A 15,107-nucleotide genomic window follows, 5' to 3' on the forward strand; every position below is an offset into this window, starting at 1 on the left:
CATCTGGCACTTAGGGAATTTAGGCAGTCAGGGGCGGAGATAGTAATGGTACAGGAGTCGCACTTCTCTAAGGGCGACTCCTTTGCGTTCGCGTCCAGATATTTCCCCTTAATATATCAGGCCTTTAGCTCACGGAAACGGGCAGGGGTAGCAATTTTGGTAAAAAAGGGCACCCCCTTCACCTGCACAGATTCCTACATAGACCCCCTAGGCCAATTCATTATACTGCGGGGAACGTGGCACTCACGGGACATAACCCTATGCACGCTGTACGCCCCCAATGCACATCAGCATAGATTCCTAGGTCGGGTTTTTGCTCGTCTGGCCAGATCCCCCCACGACCTATTGGTAGTGGGAGGGGACTTTAATCTACCTCATTCGGCTACCTGGGATCGCCTGGTGGTGAATCCTCGGGCCTCGCAGGCAAGGGCCTTGCGGGACTCTAGGCTCTTCCGTCAGCTAACGAGGAGGCATGCTTTGTTTGATGCTTGGAGGGCGCTTCACCCAGGGGACCGCCAGTTTACATTTTACTCATCCCCCCACCATACGCACTCGCGCATAGATTATTTCCTACTAAACAACACCACGTTACGTGTTACTGAGACAGCACGGATTCTGCCCATCTCCTGGTCCGACCATGCCCCCATTACCTTGACCCTTGACCTGAACGCCCCCACCCGTAGGCCCTATAACTGGCGTCTAAATGATTTCCTTCTCAAGCACACCCCCTCTAAAATGGAAATAGACTCTGCCCTTCAACTCTACTTTAACGAAAATGACACCCAGGACATTTCCACTGCCACTCTATGGGCCGCGCATAAAGCGGTAATCAGAGGACGTTGCATGGCCATCTCTTCGGCCCTAAAACGGAACGCTGAGTCGGCTAGAGAGCAGGCGGAAACGCAGCTCCGAACCCTAGAAAATCGCCTACTGACCTCACCCTCCCTAATGCTCCTTAAACGTATCGCCCTGGTACGGTCAACACTCCGGGACCTGGCGCTGGGTCGAGTCGAGAAAGCCCTAATTCGCCTACGACAGGTATACTATGACAAGGGCAACAAGGCGCAAGCTTTATTGGCAAGGAAACTAACAGACCGCGCACTCGCCTCCACCCCGCACCAGGTCCAGGACAGATCGGGTAATATTGTATCACACCCCCAAAGTATTGCGGATGCATTCGCAGCATTTTACGCGGACTTGTACAACAAGCCAGAAATCCCCCATAACCCCCCCTCCCCGGACCTGTTAGATAGGATGACACGATACCTGACACAGGCGGGCATCCCTCGGCTAAAACCGGAGGACCTGGCCTCCCTAAACGCTCCCATTACAGGAGAGGAACTGACCTTGGCCATTAAGGCCCTACCCGCTCGCAAATCCCCAGGCCCAGACGGGTTCCCATACGAATATTACAAGACCTTCCTCCCCACACTCCTTCCCCATATGACGAAGCTCTTCAACGCCTTTCTACAACGCACCCCCATCCCACAAGACATGCAGCGATCATTTATCACCCTTATCCCTAAACCAGACAAGGACCCCGCATTATGCGCCAGCTACAGGCCAATAGCCCTGCTGAACTCAGATCTTAAGATCTTTACGAAGGTCCTCTCCCTCCGCTTAAACGTAGTCTTACCCTCCCTGGTCCATAAAGACCAGGTGGGCTTTGTCCCCCTCCGCCAAGCGGGAGACAACACGAGAAAGGTGATTGACCTAATTGACGTGGCGGGCAGGGAGGGCTCGGAGTCCTTGCTCCTGAGTCTAGACGCAGAAAAGGCGTTTGACCGCCTTGGCTGGCCCTTCATGCTCGCCACGTTAAGACACATGGGTTTTGGGGGACCTTTCCTCCAGGCGGTCCGACACCTCTATACTAATCCGATTTCACAGGTGAAAACTCCCTTTGCCACTTCATCCACCTTCCCCGTTACTAATGGCACTCGCCAGGGGTGCCCTCTGTCCCCCCTCCTCTTCGCCCTTTGCATAGAACCTCTAGCAGCAACGATTCGCGGCAACCCGGATATTCGGGGTATCCCAGTAAGGGGAAGGGAATTTAAAATTTCCCTCTTTGCCGACGACATCATTCTGACCTTGACGCGTCCCCGCATCTCCTTACCCAACTTACAAAGGGAACTGGAACGCTACGGGGTCCTTTCGGGTTATAAAACCAACACGTCCAAGTCTATGGCCATGCCAATTAATATGCCCGGACCCGAGGCCTTGCACTTACAGTCCGTTTTCCCGTACCACTGGGAGCGAACCTCCCTGAAATACCTGGGGGTCCAGCTCACCCCGAACTTCGCATCCTTGTACCAGGCCAATTTTCCCCCCCTATACAGCTCAATAAGGGCGTTGATCCATAAATGGAAGTCTCACCAGATATCCCTTTTGGGCCGGATAGCAGCCATAAAGATGGTGATCCTGCCAAAACTGCTGTACCTTTTCCAGACCTTACCAATCCCGGTCCCGTACGCTCACCTGCGCGCCCTACAAGCGGACCTCCTCCGGTATGTGTGGAACTACAAGCGCCACAGGATCCCACGTTCGGTCATGACGGCCGCGCGCACCGAGGGAGGACTGGCCTTCCCTGACCTGGTCAAATATTACCAGGCCTCGCAACTTCGAGCGGTGGCATCTTGGTTTCCCCAGAAGTCCTACAACAGGTGGACGGAGGTGGAAAAGATTTGGCTGGCCCCAATACACCCCAATAATCTTTTATGGAACGCAAACGCGACGGTGGAACCCGGACGTTTGCTGGGTTCCATGCGGCAGCTGCAAAGTACCTGGAGGAGGCTAGCCCAAGACTGTCGACTCACGTCTGATAGCTCCCTGCTGACCTCCTTCCTCTATAACCCTAAACTACCGACGAGTCTCACCCACCAGATGTCATGGCCCTGGGCATCGCGAAATCTGTTTCACTTTGGTCACCTAGTAGACCCCAGATCCCGCACCCTGCACTCCTTCACTGAGCTCCAAGCCAAACACGACATTCCACGACAAGCCTTTTTCAGCTACCTACAGATCCGCCACTACGCCCACACGATGGCCCCCCGGCTCCTTTTCTCAAAACCGACCCCATTTGAGCGCATCATACTCGAGGGCACAGCCCGCAGGGGCCTCATATCAGATATCTATCAAATTCTAAATGAATACCCCTTACAAACTAAAGGCAAACACACCTACATGCTCCGTTGGGAGAAGGAGCTGGGAGGGGAGCTCGAAGAGGATGAGTGGAGGGCGGTCTGGAGGCAGGCGGCCAAGAGCTCAATCTGCACCCTCTATAAGGAAAATACATATAAAGTGCTGTTCTTTTGGTACCTGACCCCAGACGTCCTCCACAGGATTTATCCTTCCACCTCTGACCGATGCTGGCGGTGCAACCAGGCCAGGGGCACATTGTTCCACATTTACTGGACCTGTCCATTGATAGTCCAGTTTTGGACTCGGGTGCAAGAGCTCCTGACCCGCCTCGTGGAGGCACCCATACCCCTCTCCCCGAAGCTGTTCCTACTGGGCCTATCCCAACCCCGCATAGCTAAACCCTATAAGAAACTCCTGAGACACATAACCACAGCTGCGAGGTGCCTGATAGCACTTTATTGGAAGAAACCAACGCCCCCACCCCAGGAAGCCCTTTATGCTAGGGTCAAGGATGTAGAGCTTATGGAAAAAATGACAGCTAGGATTCGGGATAGGCTGGAGGACCATGACCTGGTCTGGGAGAGGTGGCATTCGGTGGAGGACCCGCCGTGAGCTGACAACAGACCACCAAGGTACACTACCTCACCCGACACTCCTGCCTGCTCCCCCCCCCTCCCCTTCCCCCAGTCTCCCCCCTTCTCTTTCTTTTTTCTCTCTCTCCTCCCCCCTTTTTTTTCTTTTCTCTTCCTTCCCCATCTTCTTCTTCTACTCTACCCTCTCACTTCTTCTCCTCTCCTCTTTGTTACCTAGTTGTTTTATACGTTACTGAATGTATAACCAAGAATGTGGCCGCTGTGTAAGCACATTCAGCTGGAATTTTTGTATTACCTCTATTATCTTACACTTGAAATGCTGCTACATTCTGTATTGACCTTTTTTCGAAAATAAAAAATTGTTATTTGAAGGACATCACCTGGTCTTCCCAGACGATGATTGAGAACAATCCATGACACTGGCAGGTCTCAGCTTTGCAAAGGGGGCAGTGCATGCTATAAATTCTGCAGGGTGCCCAAACTTTTTCATATGGCATTTTTTTGTTTTCTGTAATTTTGAAAGTGTAAATGATGGAAATAAAATCTAACTTTTTTTGACATATTATAAGAATGTCTCATCTGTAATTTGATGCTTTTGGAGATTTTTCCATCTTTCCTTGGCTTCGTTATGCACATTAATACAAATTTTTACCTGGGGTGCCCGAACTTTCGATCCCCGCTGTACATGTTCTTTGCCAGGAGGGAGTAAGGATGTCCACACGTCTACGTCGGCTCTCCTCACATTCGCTAAATGGTATGACCATTGGTCCAACGAGAGCAAACAAAAAAGGAAAACCGCTTCCTAAACCATGCTGCCACGAGGCTACCGTTTGGAAGCACCACATGCTTGGCTTACCCAGCTTAAATAAGCTGAGTGTGCGCCAGGACGTTCTATGCGTGCATGCGCACACACGTGCGCGGTGCCAACAGAAGGGCATAGCAGTATTAGCATTTGATGCAAGTCTCCGTGCGCCAGAATAAAAGACTACTGCACACGTGCGGTGAAGCCTCTAGGAGGTGAAGCAGTGACTGCAGGATCGCTAAAACTCTGTCAGGATTTTTGTCATTACCTGGGTCACCTCCTACTAGTGACACTCTTGTGCCCAGAGTTTAAGGGCTCATTTCCAGTGGCCACCGGCAGGTGTCTCCCAGCAGCTGGGCTGTCTGAGTAATTAGGCTACACCTTTATGTGGGCTGCTGGAAGGAATATAATTCCACCCTTGACTGCAGTTTAGTGCTTCAGTGTTCTTCCTCTGAGCCTTGTCCCTACCTGATCTTGATCTTTTTCCTGTACCTAATTCTAAGACCTTCTCCTGGACCTGTGACCAGCTCCATGTACCCTGCTACCCTTGTTAACTGTCTCGGTCTTGACCTTGCCTTGCTTCGGGGGCTCTCTCCAGTTGTACATAGCCATTTAGGTTATTTGGGTTGCTGCACTTTCATGTTTATGTATCACTGATATTGTTTATGGTCTACTAGTGCTGAAATTGTATTATTTGTCTTAATAAACTTTTTTAAATTGAACTTCCTTCAACCGGGTTCCTGATTTCTTAAAGTACAGCCCACTGATCTGGTAATCCTTGTTGGATACCTCCATGTGGTATCCCTGACAACTGGAGAACCTGTCACTAGAGAAAAGTCTGACATAGGATCAATGTGTTATCTGCCATCTTGGGACGCAAAGCTCTCTAAGGATTTGAATGGCCATCTTGGATTCAAAGAGGTTATATATGTTATGTCAGAGAATGCCTGAATTATTAATTTAGTCAGCTAATTAGATTGCATCACAGTGCCTCCAATATAAAGTATATGTTATAAAATAATTTAACTGACTTCATTTGCCAAGCAGAGCTCTCTTTAGGAAGGCAACAATATATCAGTGTAGGTATAGACTGAAGCTATCAAATAATCAATAAATATTTATCACAATAAGTCACATACAAACACCACTAACAGTTTGATTAATAGGTGGACACAGACACTACAATTTTGCAACAAGGGTTCCAAGGGTTCAATGAGATCTATTACTGTATAATATATCTATGAGATTTCCCCCTTCTTGAGAGATCCTAACCGCTTGACTAATATTTTTCAGATAATAATCCACGTTTGACTAACTTCAGCTGTGAAACTTCTGCAATCAGATTCCCCTGGTGAAGTCTGTCCAAAGTTATGCCAATAAGACTTAAAATAAGACTTAAATAAGACTTATAACTTAAAATTACCAAACAAACTAGAATAAAATAATTGCAGGGACCCAATGCAGGTGGATGACAGCCACAATGTCTACCTGCCATTTGCGATTGCGGGCACGACAGCCAGAACGGGGATCTGGGTGTATGTAAACACCCAGATCCCTGTTCTGGCAGAAGTGGGGGGAGAGATAGATCTGCTGTTCCTAGTGATTAGGAACAGCGATAGGTCTCCTCCCCCAGTCAGTCCCATCCCCCCCACAGTTACAAACACACATGATGGAACACATTTAATACCTTGATCGCCCCCTATTGTTAACCTGTCAGTGACATTTATACAGTAATCAGTGCATTTTTATAGCACTGATGGCTGTATAAGTGTCAATTGTCCCAAAAAAGTTTCCAAACAATGTTGTAGTCCCGTTAAAAAAAAAAAAAACGCGGATTACAGCCCTTACTAGTAAAAAAAAATAATAATAATCTATCCGCTATTTTGTAGACGCTATAACTTTTGTGCAAACCAATCAATATATGTTTATTGCAATTTTTTTAATCAAAAATATGTAGGATATAATCGGCCTAAACTAGTGAAGAAATGTATTTTGTTTTGGGGGGGGGGGGGCATTTATTATAGTGAAATGTAAAAAAGTTATTTTTCAAAATTGGCGCTCTTTTAGCTTCTAGTGTAAAAAAATTTAAACCGCAGAGGTGATCAACTACCACCAAAATAAAGCTCTATTTGTGGGGAAAAAAGGACATAAATTTTGTTTGGGTACAACTTTTCACGATCGCACAATTGTCAGTTAAAACGATGCAGTGCTGAATCGCAACAAATGGCCTGGTCATTAAGGGGGAAAATCTTCCGGTCATCCGAAGATGGCTGCTGATTACAGGTTGTAGTTTGCCTTACCAAAACATCATCTAGCTATGCTGGAGCCTTGCATCCTAGACTCAGTAAAGTGTCAGATGATGGCTGTGTGTAGTCTGATCAGATGGTCTCAATGTTGTGTATTCAGATGAGGTTCCCTGTGTGTTCAGATGATGGTTTTTCAAATGTACCTGACTTGGTTTTTTTTATTGTGAAAAAAAAAGTTTTAAACACGCCAGAAGGTGTAACCTTATTCATAGATCTGTAGCATTAGAATTAAACTGCAAGTGTGAATAGTATAATTTTTGGTACAAAACATCTTTATACCATGTAGATAGTTCCTTGGGATGTGAATTTTAAACTATCGAAACATTCATGGGCATTGCCTTCTTTTTAGTGCATATAGCAAGGGCTTCCCTGCTTCAATACTTATTGAGTACCGGTAATTATTTTTGCCTGCAGACAATTTTAAAAAGATGTATATGCGTATATTTTACCATTTAACAATGGAAAATCTGTTGTGCAGTTCCTAGCCCATTTAATTTATATTAAGCAGTAAATAGTTTAAGGTATCCAATTTAAATTATGTCAAAATTATATGTACAATATTCATTTTGTTTACTGAACACATTTCATGGCATTGTTTGTGCTTTCCTAAAATTGTTTACTGAATCTGCACAGACTGAACACCAGGGGCAATGACTCACTATAATGCATTCAGACAGTGCTGGCTGCAGTAACATAACATAAAGCCAACTTTATATTCTTTGACTTTCAGGTCTGGGGGAGCAAGTTCATGTGTGACCAGTTCCTGGGCCAAGTGCTCCTGGCTGCATCGCCTAACGATTCACAAGAAGAACAGACTCTCCAGCTGCATAACAAGGATGGGCGGGAAGCAGAGAAGATGCCAGGACGGGTAAATGTCAAGGTTGTCTCTTCGGATGACCTGCTTGAACTGTGAATGTGAGATCATCCTCCAGCCACAGACAGTGCTGCGAGCTAGGAGACACTGGCCCGTCGAGCTTCTCTGCACAGACGTTGTCTCTGTTCACATGTATAGGCCCTAGAGATCTGCATCTGTGCTGTACACCAGAAGCATTCACATAACATACCCAACAGTATTTGCTTTTGTAATCATTCTACAGAACAATGTTAAGCTGGCCATACATAGCTTGAATTTCAGACCATTTCTAAAAAGCTGTCTGGAATTTGATTAGCAAGTGGTCCTCTTGTCCCTTGCATAGTGCTTTACATTATACAGCAAGACAGTACAGTTACAACACAAGTCAATTAAAAAAAAAAGTTAGAAGGGCTCTTCTCCTGAGAGCTTACAATCTAATAGGGAGAGAAACATGGAACAAAAGTTAACAACTGTGAGGGATGAGATGATGAGAAATAAAAGATCCAGTTGTTAGCTAAAGGTAGGTAGGCTTCCCTCAAGAGATGAGTTTTCAGGCATTTTCTTAATGTGGACAGAGTAGGAAAGTACTGGACAGATTGGGGTAGAAAATTCCAGAGAATGGGATAGACCAGAGATCCTCAAACTATGGCCCTCCAGCTGTTGTAGAACTACGCATCCCATGAGGCATTGTAACACACAGACATGACTGGGCATGATGGGAATTGTAGTTCCTGAACAACTGGAGGGCCGTAGTTTGAAGACCCCTGGGATAGACTCTGAAGACATTAAGGAGCATGGGAAGGGGAGAAATTGAGCAGTAGGGGGTCTTGGGAGAAATGGAGAGAATGGTTTGGGTGATCTACTGACACAGGATCAGTAATGTAGTTTTGAATGTTGTTAGTATTTTATTCACTGGACATTAAGAAGCCAATGGAGGAACTGCCAGAGGGGTAGTGGACACTGAGCAGTTGGTAAGGTAAATGAGTCTGGCAATAGGGTTCATGATCGACTGAAGCAGAGTGCCTGCATAAAGATAGAACTATGAGGAGGGAGTTGCAATAGTCAAGGTGAAAGATAAAAGGAATGGCTTACTTGGTGGTTTCATTATTTAACCACTTGACCACCGGGCCTATTTTGGCACTTCTCTCCTTCATGTAAAAATCTAAATTTTTTGGCTAGAAAATTAATCAGAACCCCCAAACATTATATATTTTTTTTAGCAGACATCCTACGGAATAAAATGGCAGTCATTGCAACTTTTTTTTCTTCGCACGGTATTTGCGCAATAATTTTTCAAACACCCTTTTTTAGGAAAAAAAAAAAAAAAAACAGTTTCATGAATTAAAAAAAATAACAAAACAGTAAAGTTAGCCCAATTTTTTTGTATAATGTGAAAGATGTCCCGCTTTAAAATTGCACACACTCATGGAATGGCGCCAAACTTCAGTACTTCAAAATCTCCATAGGCGACGCTTTAAATTTTTTACAGGTTACTGTTTTTGAGTTAGACAGGTCAGGGTCCAGGATTACATCCATCACAATGAGGGAGGAACTGATAGTTGTATTACTGATCCTGTTCTAGAAGCCAGGGCAGTGGCACGGGGAGTATTAGGAGCCAAGTTTTGGAACGATTGAGTTTGAGGAAGTGATGTGACATGGAAACTGAAGGGTTGAGGTGGGGAGTAGAGGGATTTATTTGGGTATCATCACCATAGAGATGGTATTGGAAGCCATGGCGGCTTAATGAATTAGGTGAGGCTCTGCTGATGTCGGTTATCTTTTGGGTATCCTTTAAATAGTGAATTTTAACCACATTCACCAAGCTAATGGACATTTACTTGCAAAGCAAAAATTCCATTGCAAAGCGAACAGTCTTTTTAATGCAAACTAAATGAAAAAACAAAGAAGGGAGATTAAGGCTTCCCAATAGTAATTCTATCAAGGTGCCAAAGTGCCCACACATACAAGATAAAAGCCATTCAATCCGGCCTGTATTTACTGTAGATTGATTAAACAATTTGTTGTATTCCTGTTTTTGATTTTCTGTATACATTGTACTAAGCAATAGATACCTGCTCGAAAAACTCCTTCTAGCTAATCCGCTTTTCATCTGACTACAAATATTCTGTACCACATAAAACATTTTTTTTTCAGAAAAAAAAATGAAGTATGCTATTCTATAGCAATCATAAATAAGCTCTTAACTGGAGGAACTACAGCAATCTGACCTCTGATTGTGTGCTTATGGTAAATGCATTTGACAGTTTGCAAACTTTGCACTTAGTACTATCTAAATGTAAATAATGTATACACATGTTAAAATATTTCCAGAACATAAATAATGGTAAAAATATTGTCTAACATTTGTTATGATGTAATGTAACCCTAAAACACAGCATTATTATTAGTCTCTGCCATGAAGCTTAAGAGATACATGAAGTTGTAATAAATCACTTTAATGCTACTTCATTATGTGCATGGGCTGGTCTGTCTATTATCCAATTTCTTTATACAGCTTTCATAAGTTACATAGTTAGCCAGGTTGAAAAAAGACACAAGTCCATCAAGTTCAACCATAAGAAATAAAATAATAATAATTCCGTACAATCACATATACCCAATTCTATACCCACAGTTGATCCAGAGGAAGGCAAAAAACCCCAGCAAAACATGATCCAATTTGCTACAGCAGGGAAAAAAATTCCTTCCTGATCCCCCATGAGGCAATCGGATATTTCCCGGATCAACTTTACCTATAAATGTTAGTACCCAGTTATATTATGTACATTTAGGAAAGTATCAAGGCCTTTCTTAAAGCACTTTACGGAGCTGGCCAGAACCACCTCTGCAGGGAGTCTATTCCACATCTCTTACTGTGAAGAAATCTTTCCGTATTTGGAGGTAAAATCTCTTTTCGTCTAGACGTAAGGAGTGCCCCCTTGTTCTCAGTGTTGACCGTAAAGTGAATAACTCAACAGCAAGTTCACTATATGGACCCCTTATATATTTGTACATGTTGATTATATCTCCCCATAATCTCCTCAAGAGTGAAAAAATTCAGTTCCTCTAATCTTTCCTCATAGCTGAGCTCCTTCATGCCTCTTATCAGTTTGGTTGCCCTTCTCTGCACTTTCTCCAGTTCCCCAATATTATTATTGAGAACTGGAGCCCAAAACTTAACTGCATATTCCAGATGAGGTCTTACTAATGATTTGTACAGGGGCACAATTATCTCTCTCTCTCTCTCTCTCTAGTCCATACCTCTCTTAATACAAGAAAGGACTTATTGTTAAGCATGACATTTAACAGAGGTTGATGAACTCAAGTGTTGCAACATATTAATATTTTTAGTGGAGTATTACATTTTATATACATTTTTTCTTCTATAGAGCAAGGTGGCAAACCATACTCCATTGCTTGGAATAGGTTTCCATTAATTTCATAATTTGGCCTTCTGCCCATGCAGAATCTGTAGGCCTGAAATATTTCCACTGTGCCCATAGCAAATGGAATGACTAAGTCATTAGAAGGTGGTGCCTAATCCCCAGTGGGTGTGCAGTATAATGGCTGGGGTGAAGTTTGTGGTGTTACCCTATAATGACTTCTAAGCTGATCCAGGGTCCTCTTGTTCAGTGACAAGGAAATTACAGCATTCGCTTAACATTTTTATATGCATCAGGTTAAATGTCACATTTGTCCACTTTTACATGTTTTAACCATAAACAATTGTTTTCAAATAAAATATGTTGTACAATTTTCTCCTTTATTCAGAAACATTTAGATAATAAAGTATGTCCTTCAGTCATTCCAGGAATTAACAACCCCAAACAATGGTATTTCTAACTTTTATTCACAATACTGCAGGTCCAGATTCAAACTGCAATATTTCTTTTTTTATTTTTTACACTCAAGACACAGTCATGCACAATCCATATTTCAATTTTTCTATTGCTTCAACCACAATTTAAATTAAACCTCCCCAAATAAAATGCAAAGAATTTTTGTTTAAAAATAAAAATAAAAAAAAAGTAGTCACTGAGGTATTCAGATCATACTGTATTCTCAGTGCTTACCCAACATAAATAACTTAATTCCAAAAAAAAAAAAAAAAAAAAAACTTTCCTTCAAAAAGTTACAGAATGATATCACTACACATTTTGTATTTTACAGATAACACGCCCTAAAAAAGAGGAATGTACAGCAAATGTGTTACAGTTGAGAGAGACAATGGAAATATATCATATCAATAACACCAGATTTCCCCCCGAAATTTCCATGTTTTATTTTTTGTTCTTGAAAGTTTGCAAAAATGACAATTCATCTAATCACAGTACTGGGAAAATAAGACAATAGAGGTACCCTGTGAAATATATTTTCTCGATTTTGTTCCTAGTCAAAGAAACTTTGAGATGTGTCCATTGCAAAACAAAAATTCTGGGTATTGAGGTTTTTTCTGTGATAGAATGACCACATATACACAAGCTATATTTTTTACTGTATAATGCAATGCATGGGACATAATCAAAGGACGGTGACTAGAGATAGGCATTTTTATATATGAGCAATAATCCTGTTTTTTTTTTATCTCCACTTACAAAATTTGAGAAAGGTTGTACCATAAATCAGAAATTGAGTAGCTACACTAAATTATTTAAACAACAGTTTTTCCAATATGGAGTGAAAAAAAAAAAATATTTATAGCTGATGTTAGTCCATTTTGGCTCGTACCAATGTTTGCTACATAGACATTTATTTACCATAAAAAGTTTAGTCCCCTGCAAAGAGCAACTGTGAAAACATTTACCCATGGTCTATTTTATTACAAGTGGTGGGTAATAAATAAATAAATTAAAGGCTCAGTAAGATTGTTTAACATGAAATTGTATAACATGAAATTGTATAATCCAACCAAAGAGCAGTGTGTGTGTGTATATTTATTCTTATTTTTTAATTTTATTTATTGCTTCACAAAAATATTTTTTATCTGAAAAATATGCACAAGGATGACACGCAAATTTGTAAAGCATTCCGTATTTTTATATTATCATGATTGCCTGATTGTACAGATGACGTTTTTGATGTCTTCTTGACGAATTCTTCAAATAAAATAATTTTTGTGCAGCAATCCCATTTTAATTTTCTCTATATTGAAGCTGGTGGGAAGGCTTAATTGCTATGCACTCTGTTGTGACTGACGTGCACCTCACCCTTTGTAGTATATATATATATATATATATATATATATATATATATATATATATATATATATATATATATATATATATATATATATATATATATATATATATATATTTTCCTTAAATCGTGGCAAAAAAATTGTATTTTTGAAAACTGAGTGGGTATATATGTTACATTGGATGTGTACTATCATAGAAAATGTGCCTTCCTTAACATACATCTGTACACCTTTTTTTCTTATATATACGAGCACTTAAAGATCATCTGAGCATAGATACAGACACCGAGCTAAACAGTCAATATAAGGAGTGCTGTACACAGATTCTTATAAGTCAATTCATATTAAGTTTGGATACAGGTATGAGTTTTTTTAATAACTGCTTTCAGCAATTCTTTGCATAAATACAACAAATGGCTTTATTACATGCAGTCGAGTAATTAACTAATGGAAGGTGCAGGGAAAACCAAAAGCAGCACACCAGAGGATTAGGGGACCAAGAGTATAACGCATCTAAAATTCTGATATCTTGTCTAGCCTTTTAGCACTACAGTGTATTGAAAACAATACTTGTATTTGGAAAAACTGTATATGTCATTTTGGTTCCACCTTGTGTATATAATATGTAGCTATCCCAAAAGCTTGCTTCTTAATAAAACAATAAAATAAAATTAGTCTAGTTAATGCAGAAAGTTTGGAGGTTTTCTTTTATTATTTGGTGGCCAACATTATGCAGAACTCTACTATAGCATAGACTTCCAAACGGAAGGTTGCGGTTCTCTTTCTTCAAGGGGTTATATTGCTAATTTGAGTAAAATGTTGGATTTGTGTGGGTTAACAGAGGGTTTATTTAACTCACGAAAATGATGGCTTTTTAAATCCAAAATAATGTTTCAACAGCCCTCCTCTAAAACCAGCCGCTGAAGCTTACTTTTAGATTTAACAAAACTGTTTATTCCCGAGTTGAATTAGCCCTCAATTAACTCACACTAGTCTAGCATTGCATTCAAACTAGTAGTTTAAGCCCTTAAAAATCTTTGACTTATTCACTTTGGACTTCTATGATGAAAAAAAAAAAAAACTCTGAAGCTCTTAAACCTTTGGTGTGCATGCATGTATGTATTCCCTACACCCACCAGTGTTCACCTGAGACCTTTTTGTGTTACAGCTGATTAACTATCAAGTCATTGTAAAATACAATATGGACTTAAAATTACATTAGAGAAGTAAACCAGTTCCAGATATGGCACCTCCCACTTACATCTTTAAAATATTAAATAATGTCACTATTGTCCATCATGTTGTTAGCTTGCAACTATCCTTCATTAAAACCCATCTCTGAGGCTGAGTTCACACTTAAAGCGGATGTGGCTGACAGCAGGGGTCAGGTTTGTCCCCGTTTCCATTTTAGAGATGATTCAGGCTCAATTATTTGCCTGAATTTGGACCTAAAGACAGCCGCCCCAGAGATGTGTAAACTGGCTCCATTGAGAGCCAGTCACAATCTCCTATCATGCGAATTGGATTTGCATAAGTGTGAACCCAGCATAAAGACAATGTAGGCTCCCATAGTTGATATTTTGAAAATGCTAGATGCCCGTCAGTCTCTTACCTTGATGGCGCGTAGACATGACCGTTTTTCATGATGAGAAAAATGCAATATTTTTAATTGGTCGTGAAAAACAAACAAACAGTCATGTGTATGCTCCAGAGCATTTTTCTTCGACGAGTAAAATGTCCGTTAAAAATTGTTTTGTTTTCACGTCGTTCCATTTCACGTTGTGAAAAACGATTGTGTAGGCTTTAATGAGGGGGAAAGAAACACACACGCTCAAAAGTTCTAGTAAAACTTCCATTTGTAATGGAGATAGCACATTCGTCACGCTGTAACAGACTGAAAAGCGCAAATCGTCTCTCACCAAACTTTTACCAACATGAAATCAGCAAAAGCAGCCCAAAGGGTGGCGCCATTCGAATAGAACTTCCCCTTTTTTAGTGCGGTCGTACGTCATCGTGCTTTGCTCGAGCATTTTTCACGATCGTGTGTATGCAAGGCAGGCTTGAGAGGAATCGCGTCGAGAAAAACGACGTTTTTTTGATGACATGAATAACGGTCGTGTGTACGCGGCATAATGCTTTTGAAGTCAAAGACCTGCAAGATGTATGCAGCCAAAGAAGTCAGAACTAATCTTTATACCTCCATTTGATCAGTGACTTC

General features: G+C 41.7%; 1 protein-coding gene across 1 annotated transcript in view; it reads left to right on the plus strand.

The window, feature by feature from the left end:
• The window catches only part of CAPN6 (calpain 6), a 99,761-nt gene extending 90,894 nt beyond the window's left edge, over positions 1-8,867 (plus strand). The window contains exon 13 of the mRNA XM_040323874.1: positions 7,570-8,867. Coding sequence (XP_040179808.1) covers positions 7,570-7,752 — 183 coding nt within the window. The 3' untranslated portion in view covers positions 7,753-8,867. The remainder of the gene's footprint in view (positions 1-7,569) is intronic.
• The last annotated feature ends 6,240 nt before the right edge of the window (positions 8,868-15,107 follow it).

The sequence above is a fragment of the Rana temporaria genome, chromosome 9 (assembly GCF_905171775.1).
Source record: "Rana temporaria chromosome 9, aRanTem1.1, whole genome shotgun sequence".
NCBI lineage: Eukaryota > Metazoa > Chordata > Amphibia > Anura > Ranidae > Rana > Rana temporaria.